The sequence below is a fragment of the Epinephelus moara genome, chromosome 9 (assembly GCF_006386435.1).
Source record: "Epinephelus moara isolate mb chromosome 9, YSFRI_EMoa_1.0, whole genome shotgun sequence".
Taxonomy (NCBI): domain Eukaryota; kingdom Metazoa; phylum Chordata; class Actinopteri; order Perciformes; family Serranidae; genus Epinephelus; species Epinephelus moara.
Window position 1 is genome coordinate 35,827,768 of NC_065514.1, and position 19,282 is coordinate 35,847,049.

Consider the following 19,282-nt stretch of genomic DNA (forward strand, 5'->3'; position numbering starts at 1 on the left):
GCTGATCTGTTCTGTACGACATCTATTGCATGTCTGTCCGTCCTGGAAGAGGGATCCCTCCTCAGTTGCTCTTCCTGAGGTTTCTACCGTTTTTTTCCCCCGTTAAAGGGATTTTTTGGGGGAGTTTTTCCTTATCCGCTGTGAGGGTCCAAAAGACAGAGGGATGTTGTATGCTGTAAAGCCCTGTGAGGCANCTTCCTGAGGTTTCTACCGTTTTTTTCCCCCGTTAAAGGGATTTTTTGGGGGAGTTTTTCCTTATCCGCTGTGAGGGTCCAAAAGACAGAGGGATGTTGTATGCTGTAAAGCCCTGTGAGGCAAATTGTCATTTGTGATATTGGGCTTTATAAATAAAATTGATTGATTGAATTGATTGATACATGTGGCTCTCTCTTCTATGGCTCACTAAAGCCTACTTTACACTACATGGTTCAAGTGACCCAATTCCGATTTTCTCCTCTCAAGTGGCACAGATCGGATCTGTAACATGAACGTGTAAACAGGGAAAAAACGCATGATATCGGATATTGTCAGATCAGATTCAGGCCTCCTTCATATGTGGAAATATATCGAATATGAATCAGATATCTGCCAATAGGTCTGTAATCTAAACAGACAGATCAGATATTTCCTGGCAATGTCTGTAATCTAAACAGACAGATCAGATATTTCCTGGCAATCCACGTAGTACGTCATGAATAATGCGACGACAGCGCATTTTGATGACGTGCTCATGAGCGAGGGAAAGGAAGGAAAGCCGAATAAATCGCACGTTAATCAAAAACTATGAACCAAAAAAAGCACAATCTATCCCGAGTAAAACAAACTGCTTGATCCCCGTCTCCAGTGTGCCAGCAGAGAACCTGCAGAACCGAAGCAGCGAAAAAACACACCAGGCTACACAGCCTCTCTACCTGAGCAGCTGAAGCTGCAGCTCGCACCCTCGACACACAGACACACAGATGGTGCTTCTGCTTGCCAGCCAACGTGTGCACAACTGTGAGAAATAAATATGTGAGGTGTACGCTGCTTTTCTTTCAACTGTGAGAAATAAATATGTGAGGTGTACGCTGCTTTTCTTTTATTTTTCTTTCTTTTTTTCTGTCAGCGACATACACTCCTAACACAGCTGCACCTGCACAGATATTTCGACATACACTCCTAACACAGCTGCACCTGCACAGATATTTCCACCGCTCTGTGTAGGCTAAGTTACCTTTAAAATTATGTGGAGCAGCGCCAGCTTTCCAGGTGATTTATTCTTTAACGATTAACTTCAAATATTTAAAGTTAGTCCTTAAAATTGCTTTCAGTAATGTAAACATTTCCATGCGCGCAGTAATGTCACTGTAGCAAATACCGTGGGACATTTACACAGTGGTCAAGAGTGCTGGACCGGAAGTGTCGCACAAAAAAAAGGAAGCTGGCTGCGTTCTGTTTTGCCTCCGTGTCTCCGTGAAAAATAAGGTGAATAGAACATGTAAACAGCAGTCAGGAAAAATCGGATATAGGCAGCAAATCGGAATTGGGCAACAAGACATGGTAGTGTAAAGGCAGCCTAAGAAAGCATTTTGGAAGTTGCAAATCACGAGGCGCACCGCACTGCCTGTTTTTTTTTTTTCCTAAATTGAGTATCACTGGTAAAGAAAAACACTTGCTACACCTTTTTTATCGCCTTTTTATTGTTGGCAAGCACCCACCCCAACACCTCCTTACCCTAACCTTCCCATGGGGTTAATCTACTGTTTATTTAATTTTTTTATTTTATTTTATTTATTTCACAGTAATTAGTAGCTAGAGTTGAATAGAATAGAAAGACCTTTATTTATCCCCAAAGGTAAATTCAGCTGTCCAGCAGTTCATAAAAGACAAAAAACAACAACCACACTCCCCCTCATCAACATCAACACAATCGTATTAAAATAGACATAAAATAAAATAAGTTAAAAAAAAATGGGGGGCAATGGATCAGCGTTCATGTCGCACCCCGCGTCAGTACCCGGGCATGCCTAGGTAAGCAAATGATCTAGAGCTAACTCAGAGAATCCTAGTCACAGCTCTCAACCTGAAAGCAGAAAATTAACACCACTATGCGAAACATAACTGGGACTATTCGTTCAACAGCGCTCCCCTGGCTCCCTGTCCTATCTAACATCCCCCCCCCCCAACATCAGACGAACTGAACTCACCTATAGGATGCTCCAAAAGGTCAAAGACTCCCCCCATTTACCAAACCACGCCGACATCTTCAACCCATCACCAGCTCGTCTCCGATCTAGACGTCCAATTCGAAGGACCCCCCCCACCCACTGACTTTGATGCCCTGTCTGACTGAATGGGAATCTAAAGACATCCCAAACAAACATCTAGTGTCAGACCCGACTCAACCAGTCCCTGGCACCAACCTCCCAAGGAGACAGTGGTCCACCTTGAACAGATTTAGGACTGGTCAAGGTCCCTGCTTTGCCAGCCTTCACAGATGGGGGTGCAGCCTGAGCCCACTGTGTGCTTGTGGAGAGGAGCAAACCATGGAGCATATTATTGAAGCCTGCCCTCTCCAAAGACTAAAAGGAGGTCTAGTCTCCCTCCACAATATAGATCAAGAGGCTACTGCTTGGCTTGAGAAATTTGCATTTGCTAAATAAATAAATAATAGTTAAAGCAGCTGTGCGGAACTTTTTACCATTAATAAAACTGTCCCTAGTTCGTATCACCCCCCCTTGAAGATCCGCATATTTATTTGAACCCAACAGCGACAAAAAAGCCTTTCTCTATATGGCTATTTAGCGTAGCCAGGTCGGACACACAGCCGAAGTCAGCAAACCAGAATACGGCACCCAAGGTGGAAGTGATTCTGCTTGCCCGCAGCGGCCCGCAGCGATTAAACCACAGAAGAAGAAGGAGCCGTGTTTACAGTGTTCTTCGAGTAAGCAGTACGCAACGGGCATTGCTGAACACATAACACCTAACAGTTTTACCAGAGATGTATCTATGAGGACTTGGTTGTACTTTTGATGTCATGGCGGATAACGAAGGAGCATCATCTAAAATTATCTGTGACTGTGACCATGAACACAAATATACAGCAGGCAGTTGTCCTCAGTTTATAAGAAATTCAGAGCTACACCATAACATTTATGAACAGGTCTTACTTTACTACTAATTTGTGTGTAACGTTAGCATGTTAGCATCTTTCCACTAATTACTTGGACTGACCTAACATTAGTAGCGTTAGCTTTGCAAGCGAAGGCTGCAGGTAAAAGCTTTGCTGTGTTAGGATTATGTTATGTCTTCACTGTGTATCTTCACATAAAAGAATACTCCGACGATTTGGGAGTTATGCCCTTTCTCTATCATTTTCATATTGAGACAAGATGATCAATATCTTTTTTGTGTCTGTGCGTCCAGTGGCTGGGTCTCAGCGGTTAGCATGGGGTCAGTACGTCCTGCGCTGTGATCTGCGGAGGGATACACCGGTGAGCAGGCACAGTTACAGACGTAGCTTGTAAACAAAACTCAGCTATTTATTTAGCCTAGCTATATCTCCGGACAATAGTAGCTGCAATGGACGACTCTGAACGCGATTTTGAAGAGTTTCTTGTAGCGGACACAGACCCAGAGCCATACCTGTTTGAGCTGGAGTACACAGATGAGGAACTCCATGTGTTGGATGCTGAGCGGGCGAGAAGAGAGGCCAAATCATCCGCTCCCATTTTGCTGCACAGAATGGGATTCGGTGCTACCATCGTTGGGGAGATATATCATCAGGAGGAAAACCGCCGCAGAGAGTGCATCACAAGGAGTGAAAACTTTGCAGTAATCACTAATCCTGGCGTGATTGAAACTTTTTTTCATCTTCCTAAGATGAACTGGAAAAAACGCCCCAGGCCTGCAGGAGCTGATGGACAGCTTTCAGTCGGGTGAGTAATATCATCCGTATCGTCTCTTTGTTTGCTTTTACCAAGTGACCTAGCGTACCTGTCCCAGAGCCAGCTGCAGCTGTTGCTCACCGGTTTATCCCTCCGCGCAAGATGTACTGACCCCCTACAAGCGGCATGCTAACCGCTGAGACCCAGCCACTGGACGTACAGACACAAAAAAGATATCCATCATGTTGTCTCAATATGAAAATGATAGAGAAAGGGCATAACTCCCAAATCGTCAGAGTATTCTTTTCACATAATAATGCGGACTCAGCAGATGACTTGTTAACTGTTTATTGCTCCTTACACCGAACGTACACGGCTGCTTCTCATTGTTTCCAATAGCACAACAACGGTTACTACATTACCCAGCATAACTTCAGGCTCACACTACTACGGTAGCCTTAGTAGCTCAAAATACACAACAGATTAGATCAGAACAGAAACACGACAGGAGAATTTACTGGGTAATTTTGCTGTTTCCACTAATTACTTGGACTGACCTGACGTTAGTTAATCCTCTCGCTCTCCAAAACAAATGCATGCGGTAATTGCCGGTTGCAGTCGAGATTTTACGATGGCTGCAGTCGGAATTTTACGACACCAGGCTGTGGGTGTCATACCGCTTCGACCAAAGGGGCGCTATAATCAACGAAAATGAAATGTTCCGCACAGCTGCTTTAAAATAAGTGCATGAATAGAAATGAAATTAAAATAAAATTACCCATTCCACAGCCCAGTCCACTTGTGGCTAATGCGACGTGTGTAAGTGTGTGTGTATGACTGGATTCAGGAGGTGTTAAACAGTCTTATTGCTGTGGAAACAAAGGATCTCCCGAAATGCTACATTCTGCAACGCAGTGAGATGAGCCGACTGCTGCAGCTGCTCATCTGTTTCAAAAAGGCAGAGGGTAATTGCTATTGTTCTGGTTGAGGGTTAGAGGCTGTCAGCAAATAGTTTGTTGGGCACAGGGAAACAGAGGGTGGATAACAGGGAGTGTCACCAGTTGGTCCGGGAGCTTCACCTCCATGATGGCCATTTCCAGGCATATTTTAGGATGACTCTGGGGCAGTCTGACAACCTGCTGTCTATCGTCAGGTCAAGCCTAACAAAAATTAATACTAACCACATTGTTTACCAACTGTAAACTTGTTGTCGTGACCACCACAGAAGGCTTGCCTCTCAAATCATCCGAATGTACAATGGGGAAAAAGCGGAGATGACATGGGCTACTTTTGAAGTTTTGAAGTTTATCTAGAAGTTTTATGACTTTAAGTTTTTAAACTCGAGGAGTTCAGAGTGCTCCGGTAAAAACGCCAAGCACCTAGGGTACAAAAAATGTGAGGCACATAGCAACGTAAAAACAATGAGCAAAGCCACCTCCAGCTGGTAAATCGCTTTCTGTGTGACTTCACCCACCTCTCTTTGTCCATGTGGGAGGTTAAAAAAACTTTGTGTAATTGCATTTTTCAAAAAGCTAAGGACATGAAACATATATGCTGAAATGGTTATATTTGTGTCCTTTATATCTGGGCAGAAAAAGATTTTTCAACATGTGGGTTCATAATATGTGTGATAACTGATGCAGACATGGATCCTGCAGGGCCTGTAAAAGCCTGAGCATTCTGGGCAGTGCTCAGTGAACAAAAGGCAAGTTAAGATCACTAGTGATAAGACCACAATTTAAAGATGGAATTAGACATGACGTGATTTGTTGTCCTACCTCCTTGAAATGGGTCAGGATTGATGTGGGATGAAAGTGGACCTTCTTCTCCCTGTTACTAGAGAGCAAGGAGGACTCCTGGTTGACATGGACCAGGTTTGGATACATGCCAGCCACCAGGGCTGCTTTCACCACAGCCCAGTTTTCAGAGTTCAGATTCACATCGCGGATGTCACTGCCCCCACGGGCTCGCACAAAACCTGGGGGACAGACAGGCCATTTTGAATGTTTATTCATTCATTCACCAAAAACTATTAAAATTAGAAACGTCCTGATCAGATGTTTTCTTCTGGATCCAATCCAATCCAATTTCAGCCACTTCCATATTTCCATATTTAATATAACAGGACTTATTTATTGTGAGGGACTGTTGGACTTTGTTGCAGCTTTAATATTAATATGTTAATGACACTAAGAAAACCAAAAGACCAATAAAAGATAACAGGCAGTGCGGTAACATTAGGTCATACTGTACCACACACACTTGGTGGGGTGTACAATACAGTATAAAGGAAATCAAAGCGGAACTGACCAATGGCACGGAGCTGTCCCAGCAGCTGTGTCCGCATGCCAAGTATCATGTCCATGGTGGCCTGGGACAGGAAGTTCTTCTCACAGAAGGTTCTCTCCCAGCCGTCACTGCGGGCCTTCTGCCATGCCTGACAGCAAACAGGACAAAATGAAGGAAAACATCCTACACTTGCTGACATGATAAACTGTCACACATTACATTGATAAAAATAAAATTCTTTAAAATCAGGACATGAAAATTCCTTCCTATTGTTTAATTGGTTTTGATTGGTTTGTCCAAATTAATTACTATTTGACGCATAGATTTATAATAATGCCTAGACACCAGACTCTCAGATAGAGTTGCTCGCCTGGCGCATACACCAAAAAAATTTTGTAGCATCCTGGTTTACTTCCACAGTATGCAGGCTACTGAATATGCACAGTAGTGTTTCTCCCGCTGGCCCCTCCCACAGGTTTCCTGTCAACTCATAGACTTTACATTGTGATGACGTCATGTATTTTTAAAATGCTTGTCTCGGCTCATGGAAAGTTTTACAAATTTAAAACCTCAATGGATCAAAACTTCATAACAGAAAGAGTCATAATTGATCTACTTGCAGTTTGAGGTGTCCTGACAAAACTTTTGCAGAGTCTCTTCAGGATCCAAAATTAACACCCACCAAGCACCAAATGTGGGTAGATTTTCCTTTTAGCAAGTACATCTCCAAAGGCGAATTACCACACTGGCGGGTATATGTTTGTACCAATACAGACATGTGATTTCAAAAAAAGAAAAAAAAAAACTTAACTAAGACAGCAAACTATTGCCTCGCACATAGTTAATGGCAATGCATTAAAGCCTCAATCCATCCTTTCTTAATCTTCACAATTTAAGTCCTAGACATATACACTGCATCACTGCTTAGCAGAGGTAACTTATTCGCATACTGAGGCTATAGTGATGAGTTGTTTTGCTCTGGCCTCTTCTTTAAGTCTGTATTCAACATAATACCTTGTTATCTCAATGAAATGCATTTTAACAAATGTATATGTGACGAAGAAAGGCAATTTATTATTTTGGCTGATGGATTTTTTCATCTACCAGCCCCTTGGCCAGTCAAAAAGTTGATTTTGGACACTGTGTCTCTTTTACAGAGGTGGTGTACAGGGAAAATGCTTTTGGGCCGCAGGGGATTTTGCTGCAATACTGCAAGTGGCCACTGGAAAAAATTGTATGCAAGGCTGAGCGGTGTTCTTGAGAACTGCTATACATTCTGTTCAAAAGGGAAGGGAATGAATAAATCAAAGCAGCTTCAAACAACTACTTGGAAAAAAAGTGATACTCATGATGATGTGATTTCCTAAACAAGCTCCTGAATTTCTCTGCTATCTCATAACAGCTAAGTCTGATTGGTAACACTTTACTTGAAGGTATCTACAAAAGAGTGACATGACACGGTCGTGAACCTGTCATGAACATTATGTACATGTCATAATGGTAAAGGGACCTGCATTTGTATAGCGCCTTTCTAGTCATCTAGTGACCACTCAAAGCGCTTTTTACACTACGAGTCACGTTCACCCATTCACACACACATTCATACACTGGTGGCCGAGGCTACCATACAAGGTGCCACCTGCTACTCAGTTTTAAACGTTTATGACTGCTGTCATTAAGTGTCATTCGGTTTTTGTAATGACAAGTTGACACTGTTTAGTGTCATTCGGTTTTTGTAATGACAAGTTGACACTGTTTGAGTTGTCTTGATTATGACAACCTGACATTAATCAAAGTGACATTACCAGAAGTTGTCTTTGTCATGACAAGTTCACATTAAATTTGTTTGGGATGTCCTTATAATGACAACTTGACATTTACCAGGATGACATTACCAGAAGATGTCTTTGTCATAACAATTTGACTTGCACATCTAATTATAATAATCATTAATCAACTTGTCATAAACACAAAAAGAGGTGCATTTTTTTTTGTTAATGTCAAGTTGTTATGACAAAGACATCTTCTAAAATTACCTTGGTGAGTAGATACATGTCTTTTCTTCTTTCCTAACTTGATATTAATTTTGTGAGCTCTTTGATTTATTGTGATCACTTGGGGGTCCAAGTAAGGAGCATTGCCTTACATCTCCACTTAAATTAAGCTCTTCTTATAATACACTCCCTGACCCCCACCTGGAAGGCTCTCAGCAGGGCCATGTGGTCACTGAGGGTGTTAGAGGTAAACCATTTGCGGCAGAGTAGAGCAGCTTTTTTCTGAGAGCCCTGGGCAGGAAGGACGAAGGGGTCGCGATAGGCCAGTATACAGGCAATGGTTAGAATGGGGTCCAAACACTTGAGCACCACAGCACACAGCACCATCTTGCCCAGGTGGGGCTCCACAGGCAGGTCGGCCAGGTGATAGCCCAGATCTGTCAGGTCTTCATACTGGTCCATAGCATCTATTGTCTGAAGAGAAAGTTAGTGGGAATCAATACAAACTCAATGACTTTGAGTTGCTGGAATTGCTGGGAACTGTATGTGGATGTGTAGGTGTTCATGTCGAAGCTTGTCTGTGTGTATAGTGGCCTGAGTCTGACATCAGAATCAAGTGAAGTATTATGTAGTATTTGTTAGTATTTGTTACCTTTAGCATCTGCACAGCACTCCTGATGGCATGTCCAGCAGGAGGTTGTGGAGCTTTGGACAGGAACTCAGCTACTGGACATGACGAGGGGGCCAGCAGTTTGGTTTGCAGACACAGTTCCTTACATACACAACATGACATATTATCACTATTACAAGCTATTACTAAGCCTACTGCATGTTTTAATCAGCACTGTGTTGGTGCTCATCAAGATTTACTTAATTATATAAGAATCCTCACAAAGTACTCTGACTGATAGCAACCATTGTTCTTTCTCTTCCTGTTGTGTGCTGAATATCATGCGAGGCAGATATATGTTGTAAATTGTCACATCATATTGCAAAAAAAAAATTTGATACAGGCATGTATGCACCATCATGCTTAATAAAACATGACATGTAAAAAAAGAAAAACTGCAAAAAAAGTTGGCAAAAATCGATGTCTGCATTCATAAATATGTCATCATTGGTGTATTATTACCTTCACCAATAATCTGATTTATGTTCATAAAAGGAGAATTTCGATTTTGTTTGCACATTGGGCGGGTAAGTCGTTTGGGGGGTTCCATAACGTTCCACCATCTTGAGAATACATCCACCAGCAAGGGACATATAGCACTACCAGGGAATAGCCCCGCCTTCGGCGTTTTCGTTGAGAGCCAGGCCAGCGCCGTGTGACTGAGAAGCCGTAGGAGAGGAGCAAGAGGCGCTTCTTTACTACCCCGGCAAATTTGAAAGCCTGCACTACTGCAGCATAACAAAGTCCCACTCTTTGAGCATAATGCAGGATCATGCATATGCAGCATCACGGGAGACAGAATCCTCGTCGCCAAGAAAGCACAAAAGGGAATCAAAAAGGCAACGTGACCAGTGAATTAAAAAAACGAGGGTCAACATCGGGGTAGCCTTTCCCAGGTGGAAGGAAGGAGAAAGGTTTTAAAAGGGACGCTGTGATTGGCCTGCTGGCCTACCTGTCATTTTTTTCCCCAACAGGCAGGCCAGGCCAATGCAATCACAGGCCAGCGCCGCTGTCAGCGGTGCAGTGATGCCAGGAGAGGGATGAGGTGTGTGAGGTTGAGGCACTTGTCAGTTGTCAAAAGACAAGACATGATTGGTTTGTTTCGATTTACACCCGCACCAACAGGCCTACGTTGTAAACACAGCCAGCATGGTGAGGAGGGGGTGTATCAACTCGCGTCATGTGTGTCTGTGTAGGAGCCTGAATGAATACTCCATGAAGTATCGGATGACATGGTTTCATTAATCTTATCATAGCTTTGTGGTACACAGCGGCTGTCGTAGTTGCAATACGCGTTTGGAAAAGTGAGGCGCTAGAGTGCACTATCCGTTTGAATATAATATACAATTTCAACGTTAGATGGGAGAAATTCCTACACACTGTGGCTTTAAGGGTCAGGGAAAATTTGGATTTGAAAGGCCACTGCCCTCGCACCGTATATCAGATTGACTTTAAATTTGAAACACATCATCAGGTGAAGGGATTCCAACAGCCTAAAGACCCCTAAAGGTCCGCCCACTAGATTGTCCGCCATATTGTATTTTCTGAAAAACACCATTTTTACATCTCCTCCTAAGGCGTAGGTCTGTTTTGCACCAAACGTTCTGTCGATCATCATGTGATGGAGCTTTACGAAAGTCGTCAGAGACTTTTTGATCAATCAATCAATCAATTTTATTTATAAAGCCCAATATCACAAATCACAATTTGCCTCACAGGGCTTTACAGCATACGACATCCCTCTGTCCTTAGGACCCTCACAGCGGATAAGGAAAAACTCTCAAAAAAAAAACCTTTTAACGGGGGAAAAAAACGGTACAAACCTCAGGAAGAGCAACTGAGGAGGAATCCCTCTTCCAGGACGGACAGACATGCAATAGATATCGTACATCTTGATATGTCATTGCGTTTTGGTGATACTGACCAATGAACTTTAGAGGGGGCGTGGCTCAGCACATAAATGGATTTTACTCCTTAACCATTGTTAAGTATTAACAAAGTTAAGTATTAAGTATTAATAGTATAAATAAGTATTTCAATCACATTGTAAGAGTTTGATTCAAATCAACCCATAGGGGGCGCTACACATGCAAAAAGTTGATATCTCATAATCAGTCAGAGATATTTGCAGGGCTTGAAGCAAGAAAAAATCCTGTGCCTGAAATTTTTTTTTAGACAGCATGAAGGGGAGGGGGGTGCCTTCTGCGCTAGGGGGATCCGGGGGCATGCCCCCCCGGGAAGAAAATTTTAAACATTTGACATCTAAATGAATTAATCTGGTGCACTTTGAGAGTATCAATCAAGTATTACATCAAGAAGCTAGAATAACAATTTCAAGGTTTTTAATGATGAAATATGAACAGTTCACCAAAAAAGGAAAATTTGGTCATCAGCTACTACAAAATGGTTGGGGCTGGGCAATTTTAGGCAATTCTGAGCAACAAGAGGCAGAATAGGAAGACAACAAGAACGTCTGCATTAAAATGTACATTATACATCGGTTGAGGCTTGAACTCACGACCTCTGACACACCGAGGAGCATCTATCTGACTGAGCTAATTAGCAAGAGACAACTCTTCTGTGGCTTCACAAGTTATCTCTCACTTATCTCTACCACCCCCCCCCCCCCTTCTGTATGTGTGAATTGCAACCCCCAACCTGTAGCCATTTTTCTCTCTCTCTCTCTCTCTGTGTGTGTGTGTGTGTTTTCATCTCTCTCGTGTCTAGACCAAACTGAACAAATATTTATAGACAGACAAGCAACATCATAATTAAACAGGCTTTTATTTTTTAAATTTATTTTATTTTGAAAATTGGCCGGATTCTCTCGTCTTTTCTGTGTCCGACTTCCTGTTTGGTACGATCCGCTCTATCCAGCTTGACAGAAGCGCTCGCTCCGCTCTGCTCAGCGGCCTGTGTGGACAGTCAGATAGGTTAACATGGGCGCCGATTGAAAACTGCCTCCACTGCTGGGCACTGCGCTTCGGTTCCGCATCGGGTGTGTCCGTGGCGTGACTGAATGAGAGACTGTGAAAACTTAAGGCCCGCGATGGGCGGTCGTGATACAACCTATAGCCAATTCAGAATTCCGTCACTCTATATTTTTAAGAATATGCAAAATCAATTAACATCAATATCTCCAAAAGTCTTCATCTAAACACAGCCACCATTGCCACAAACACTCTTTGGATACTAGGTGTCACATGTTTCAAATGGTGTTCAGATCAGTTTAACGGTTTGCTCACAGTGGTATTTATTATCTTGTTGTAATTTGTACTGTATGCACAACATTTTTTTTCATATAATTTTCAACCAAATGTCACCAAAATATTTGACAATATACCTGAAATCAGCAGAATGATGTGAGATTATTTTCAGAATTTTATCACCAACGCTTTAACTGTTATTGATATCTCTTTGCTTTTTGAAGATATTCACCAATGAACTTTAAAGGGGGCATGGCTAAGCAAATGACTCCACAACGTTTGGACCAATCATCACAAACCTTGGAAGCAATGTCTTAAGAGGTTCCAGGCGCATATCCTGAAAGTTTCATTCAAATTGACCAGTAGGGGGCACCACAAATACAAAAAATGGGCATGCAATAACACAAATCAGACTAAAAATCAGAAATTGATTGTCCAATCATTACAAAACTTGCAGGCTATGTTAAATAATGATGATGAAACACATGTATTATTCTAGAATCGGTCAATAGGGGGCACCACAAGTTCTAAATAAGTGCAATGGCCTTTCACAAAATTTGGCCATAAATCAATGTGGGTTTTTCTAAATTAATTAAGCCATTAATGCATGTCCCCAAAATGTTTTGCAGTTGACCAATAGGAAGCGACAGTGCTGCCAAAGAAGAGTGTGGCCCAATAAAGATTTGGACATTAATGAATGAGCATCTGTCTGTCAAAAAACGTGTTGGTAATCTTTAATGCAGGTGTCCTGAACTTTCAGAGTTCTTTATTCTACTTAGGTCTAAAGATCTAAATTTCCATACTGGCTTGAACCCCGGTATTGCCGCTTGTGGCTATATTTGTAATAGTAATTGCCTTGTGCTTACTTTTTTTGTGTTGCTACACGCCTCCCCTTTCTGCGCTCTAGGCGCCTGGTATTTTAGGCGGAGCACTCTGAACTCCTCGAGTTGAAAAACTTTTAACTCAGAGCAGACACATGTCACATATCATGTCCGCTTTTTTACCATTGTCCAGTGGAATGATTTGTGAGGCAGGCCTTCTGTGGTCACAACAACAAGTTAACAGCTGGTAAACAATGGAGAAGAAATTGGAGGTAGCAGCTGCTGGATACATACCAAGAGCTACACAACTTTACAAACTGCAGTCACCACCATCTCAACAGAAAACAGCAGGTGTGGAAGCATGTAAGTGCAGCCTTTGTAACGGCCATCATGGAGGTGAAGCTCCTGGACCAACTGGTGATACTACCTGTGATCCACCCTCTTTTTTAGGGTCTCGTGTACCCACATCTCTGTTTCCCTGTGCCCAACAAACTATTTGTTGACAGCCTCTAACCCTCAACCAGAGCTACAGCAAGTACCCTCTGCCTATCGATTTTAGGAACTAGATACTAATTAATGTAAAATAAATTTAAAAAAACAAAAAAAATGGTATATTGATTACACAGGAAGGTCAGGGTAAGGAGGTGATGGGGTGGTTGCATGACAACAATAAAAAGGTGCAGCAAGCATTTTTTTCTTTTTACTAATGACATTCAATTAAAAAACAAAAATGCAGTGCAGTGCGCCTTGTGTTTTGCACCCTGCAAAACTCTTTCTATGTGATCAGAGCCTTAAACATCCATCAAGACAAGATTTTAAGATACAAAACATATCCCTGAATCTTTTTTTCATTGTAAAACAATATGATTTTCTAGGTTCATATTTTTTGTGGTATTTTAAACAAGTTCAATTAAATGATTTTAAAATGTAGAAGTGATTTATCATCGCCCTGTGTGAATCTGTAAAGACAGTGTTTAAGAAAAACAAAAAAAAGGACTTTGCTTGATGAAGGATACAAATTGATTTTTTTTTTTTTTTTTTTTTTGTGCATGCGTGTGTGTCACTACCTGCAGAGGCATCCGCAGCAGCTGTGGAACCTGAAATTCCTGCATATTGTTGAACCTGAGTCGACTGAAGAGGTGAAAGCATATCCCTGGTTGGCATCGCCCAGCTCTGTGGATGGGTCACACATGATTCAAACTTTATATCAGGGGATAAAAACTGATATTAACAGCAGAGGCTTTTTACATTCCATGACAATCATAAAATATCAGGTGAATTGTAAGATTTAACATTTTTTGAGATGATTAAAAACTCAGAAGATGGACAATGTTAATGTTACCTTCCCTTCCTTTGCAGAGCACTGGCTTTCGAGATCCAAACTCTCTTTAACATGGATACACGGCTGAGGGTATCAAAGGACTTCTACAAAAGGAAACAGATTTTTTTTTTTTAAGATATTTTTTTGGGCATTTTTTGCCTTTAATGGACAGGACAGTTAAGTGTGAAAGGGGGAGAGAGAGACAGCGGATGACATGCAGCAAAGAGCCACAGGCTGGACTTGAACCTGGGCCACTGCGGCAACAGCCTTGTACATGGGGCGCCTGCTCTACCACTAAGCCACCGACACCCCAGGAAACAGATTTAAGACTTAATTACTAATCACATGTGTGAAATTCTACCTATCTTTTGGCTTCATGGTACTCTTGTATTGTAAATACAACTCTTTAACAGTAACTCTACCTCTTTGACCTTTCCTGAATCAATGACAAAGACCACATCGTTGATGGTGATGCTTGTCTCAGCAATGTTGGTTGAAAGAATCTGAAAGTCAAAAAAAAAAAAAATGAAAGTAGGGTATAGTGGCTGAAATGTGCCACTCAGTTTCATGAAAGTTGATAAGGCCTGATATTGACAAACAGGACAGTTAAGCAGTTAGGGGGGTGTCAAAATGCTGTTGGTGTCTGCTTCCCTTGAATAACAGAAAAATATCTTTGAGTGTCATCATCAGACTCACTATCTTCCGGACACCAGGTGGAGAGGGCTTCATGGCTTTCTTCTGATCCAGAGTCTGCATGTCTGAATGTAGAGTGAACACCTGGTATCTGAGAGAACAAACCTCTGTCAGAGACACACTTCACAAAGTGCTGCTGCGCTTCACTATGCTCAACACAATTAACTGACCAGATGGTACAAACAACAAAAATAAGGCCCATGTTTAAAAAAAAAAAAAAAAAAATATCTCAAGAACGCTTTGAGGGAATTTCTTTAAAGTTGACACAAACATCCACTTGTATTGAAGAACGAACTGATTCATATTTGGTGGTCACAATTCAAAACATCACTGTGACCTCACAAAACATGTTTTTTGGCCATAACTCAAAAAATCATGTACTAATTATACATTTTTTTTACACAAATATATAATTATATAAAATGAATCCATGACCTTTTCTATCCAAAGGGTCCAAGGTCAGCTTCACTGTGACATTAAAAAGTTCTATTATTCAACGCCTTATCTCAGGAACAGAAGGGGAATCATTTGGTCAGATACTGAATTAGTGATACTAATCTTGGGGGTGCACCTTGAAAATGTACTGATGTATAGATCTTGTTTGCTGCTGTGTGGGAAGATGTGTGTGAAGCATTCATGTTTTAAAATTTGTAGCTTTTGGCAGCAACATCCATATTTGTCTACTGTGATGGCTCCTAGGGGTGTAACACTACACATATTCGTATTGAACCGTTTGGTGCAAGGCTTTTGGTTCGGTACGCATTATGAATTGAATGATACCTTTAACTATACTATTACATTTGGAAATCTACAGCTTAAACTGTTCAATATAATGTTCTCAACAAGGCAGCCCACAGGACAGAAAAGGCATCATGCTGTCTGCCCTTCCCACCCCAAAACCAGGACATTTTACTCCACTGAGACACAGTGGGAGGCAGCTACATTAAGCTAGCTCATTGCAAGATGCTTAGTAAACCCATTACCAGACCAGAAATAGAAGATCCCCTTGATAACCTATGATGAGGGTGATGGAGGGAAAGAGTGGTGGATAAAAACACACCACGCCAAAGAACAAGCCACCACACAGCTACAGACTCTCCTTAGCAGCTAACCCAGTAACATACACAACCCCAGAGCAGAAGTACGAACTGCTGCACAGAGAAAAGACTGTCGTCAGCAGCCAACATTAGCATAAAGCACACATCGACAGCAGCGAGCAGGGTAGCCGGTTTGGCAAGAAAGACTTTAAGGTCTGTTAGTGATGGCTGTTTAGCTTGTGTTTATATGATTGTGGCATTTAACAGAGATGTTTATTCATGTATTTATCAACTGACAGAGCTCAGAGAGCTCGTTGGACGTAGCAAACTCACCACTGACACACAGTGGGTGACAGAAACTACACTGACACTATGAGTTCTAATGTCGGTAGTACAGTAACTTAGTATTTATAGAGTAGAACACAGAAATGCTGAAAAACTGTTCAACGGTCTAATAGTACTACACAGTTCATAGTCTTTTCACATATTTTCATCACACAGTAATTCCGGCAAACACAAAAACCCAAAAGCCCAGATTGTTAGTTTTCATACATTTAAAACTTTAAAAATCAACAAAATTTCTCTGACATTCCTACTTTTCCCTGTACTGAAAACTTATCTAACTGTGAATTATGTGATCCGTTAAACCCCTAATGGCTACATGAGTGTGGACAACCATTAATGTAAAGTATAACTGCAACTGGACTGGTTTGCAGAGGCATAAAAGTCCATTCTCACTGAGGGCGACTATCCGCGCGGATTATTCTCGCGGAAAAATATAAACGTTGATTTCATGGGTTCTTATGGAAGTTTGCACACCAGGGTGGAACTTTTGTGTGGTGAAAAAAGTTTCCACCCAGACTTTGACCCCCCGTGGAATTCGCCGGTGGAACTTTATAGTCGCGCAGACCCGGGAGAGTCCAAAATTCAGCCAGGCAGGACAGTATGGGAGAAAGGTTGATAAACCTCGTTTCACAGTACCCCGTCCTTTTTGATAAAAGACGGGATGATTTTATGAACAATGAATTAAAGGACAACGTCTGGCAGTCCATTGTCCAGCTTGGTGGCTGCGGTGAGAGTGGTAAGTGCTAAAGAAAGTTGATGTTGACGTTTGTTAAACGTTAGCTTGCTAGCTTGCTGCTGCTGCTGCTGCTGCTACTCTCGTCCATGCTCACCCACACCCGCACACTGCGTGGAATTGGAACACAACAACGCGGAATTCCGCACCGCGTCCGTACCGTGCCCGTGTGTATGGTTTAAACGCGGAAAAGCGCTGCGCAAATATTCCGCAAATCCGTCCCGCATTTCCGCATCGTGGCAGTGAGAATGAACCTTAAAACCCAAGGTGGTAATTCTAATTTTACTATACATTATAAGAATGTAGGTATTATAGGAATTATAGGTATTGCATGATTTTCAAATGCCTTTCATTCTTCTTATGTGCAGTACATGTTTTACCTCTCAGAGAGGGTGGAGAATCTCTTATCGTCATACAGGATGCGGTCCCTGAGTGCCACTATCTCATCGTATCCAGGAAGGAAAATCAGGACAGCACCTGAAGACAAACAGATAAAAGCTCACATTCTAGTAATCCTGAAATATCTTCTAGAGTCCATGAAATCTGGTTGTGATTAGTAGTCCTGTTGACAAGGCAATAGGATAACTTGGTAGTGTGTATCTTGTGTTGCTCAATAAGCACATATGTTGTTAAAATCTAGTACAGAGGCTCACCATCAGTGGTGGTGGAGCAGATGTTGTGCAGCACATCCATGATGAGGTCCAGGTCCACACGGTCATCATCAAAGCTGTGGTGGTACAGTTTGAGCAGCTCCTGTTCCTCAGTGCTCAGCTCTGCACTGCCACACTGCACCAGAGTGGACTCTTCCAGGCTGCTCACCTCTCCCAGAGGACTGCACAGAAACAGGAAAGTATGTGTGAGCTGACCAGGAGTCCAATGAGTTTATCAGTTTATAAATCTCCTAAAACAGCATTTAAAGGTGGAGTCTGTGATTCTGAACCAATACACTTTTTGTCAAATTCAGCAACTATATTCTCTTCACAGTCTGCTAGTCTCTAATGTTCAAACACAACCCCGGCTCTGTAAATGGGAAACAAATAAAGTGGCTCAGACCAAGCCACAAAATACTGCTGTAGCCATAGCAACAGGGAGTGTTCATGCTTGCGCACAAGACAGGGAAAAGACCGTGGGAAAAGAGAAAGGCAGTTGGAGTGGGAGGAATGGTAAATCCGGCAGAATATGCTGAGGTGTATTTGTGCATTATGGACAGTGCATTATCAAGGGGGAGAGATGGCTGAGAAAAAGCCACAGAGGAAAAGGTCAGACAAACAAAACAAAAAAAAGGAAGGGATATGATCAGGCTAGGGCGAACAGCCACTTTAACGTCAGTGAGGTTTCTCAATGGGGGAGAGACCTCTGAGAGCTAAAAGACATGAAGATGGAGGCTGCTCTGTTTCTGCTAGAAAGGTGGGTAACATTAGTTTTGCTGTTTCACAGGACTCATACCTGAAGGTCAGCTGCGAGTATCGCTGTCTGGAGCTGGTATGCTGGCTCTGGGAAACCATCTCATCCTCTTTGCATATTAGCTTTGCAACAGCAACTGTAGGGACATATGCTAATGCTAATCCTACCTAACGTTAGGTAATGTTATATAAATTGCTGTGCTATCCGCTCTGTTTGCAAAGGATTTTATTGCCACAAGGACCTAAAAACACAACTTTACTAGTGCAGTGGGTGCAGTGCCCCATGAAAGTTGGAGATTCAAATCATCATTCAGAGACCCCTCGGCTGACTGGGATTCCTCTAAGTTGAGCAGTTTTTTTGGGCGCTCTCTTTCACGCTGCTTCTTGGTACAGCAGCTGTGGACATAAGAGGCAGTTGCCCGGAGGAAGAGAGGCTTTGCCCAGTCAGGGATAACATTATCCTCTACCTTCTACAGCTCACAGCAAATGACACAGTCTCTGGCTTCTGTTTTATATCTAGTGTTGGCAGAAAATGTTTTGCGCACATTTCTGATCCGTCATTAGCACTGTTAAGCTTGTTAGTACACTGAACAAAAATATAAACGCAACACTTTTGTTTTTGCTCCCATTTTTCATGACCTGAACTCAAAGATCTAAAACATTTTCTATACACACTAAAGACCATTTCTCACAAATATTGTTCACAAATCTGTCTAAATCTGTGTTAGTGAGCCCTTCTCCTTTGCCGAGATAATCCATCCCACCTCACAGGTGTGGCATATCAAGATGCTGATTAGACAGCATGAATATTGCACAGGTGTGCCTTAGGCTGGCCACAATAAAAGGCCACTCTGAAATGTGCAGTTTTGCTTTATTGGGGGGGTCTGGGGGGTCAGAAAACCCA

The 19,282-nt window shown here is 42.2% G+C and overlaps 1 protein-coding gene across 2 annotated transcripts in view; it reads right to left on the reverse strand.

Annotated features, from left to right (window-relative positions):
* The window catches only part of LOC126395298 (3'-5' RNA helicase YTHDC2), a 150,746-nt gene that overhangs the window by 49,997 nt on the left and 81,467 nt on the right, over window positions 1-19,282 (reverse strand). For both annotated transcript variants that reach the window (XR_007570428.1, XM_050052656.1), the window contains exons 14-23: window positions 17,629-17,807; window positions 17,356-17,452; window positions 14,864-14,951; window positions 14,590-14,670; window positions 14,189-14,271; window positions 13,914-14,019; window positions 8,802-8,921; window positions 8,351-8,623; window positions 6,177-6,303; window positions 5,645-5,844 (exon numbers count right to left, since the gene is read on the reverse strand). Coding sequence is in view for 1 of the 2 variants with exons in the window: in XM_050052656.1 (XP_049908613.1) it covers window positions 5,645-5,844; window positions 6,177-6,303; window positions 8,351-8,623; window positions 8,802-8,921; window positions 13,914-14,019; window positions 14,189-14,271; window positions 14,590-14,670; window positions 14,864-14,951; window positions 17,356-17,452; window positions 17,629-17,807 (1,354 nt within the window). In the remaining variant the exon portion in view is untranslated. The remainder of the gene's footprint in view (window positions 1-5,644; window positions 5,845-6,176; window positions 6,304-8,350; window positions 8,624-8,801; window positions 8,922-13,913; window positions 14,020-14,188; window positions 14,272-14,589; window positions 14,671-14,863; window positions 14,952-17,355; window positions 17,453-17,628; window positions 17,808-19,282) is intronic.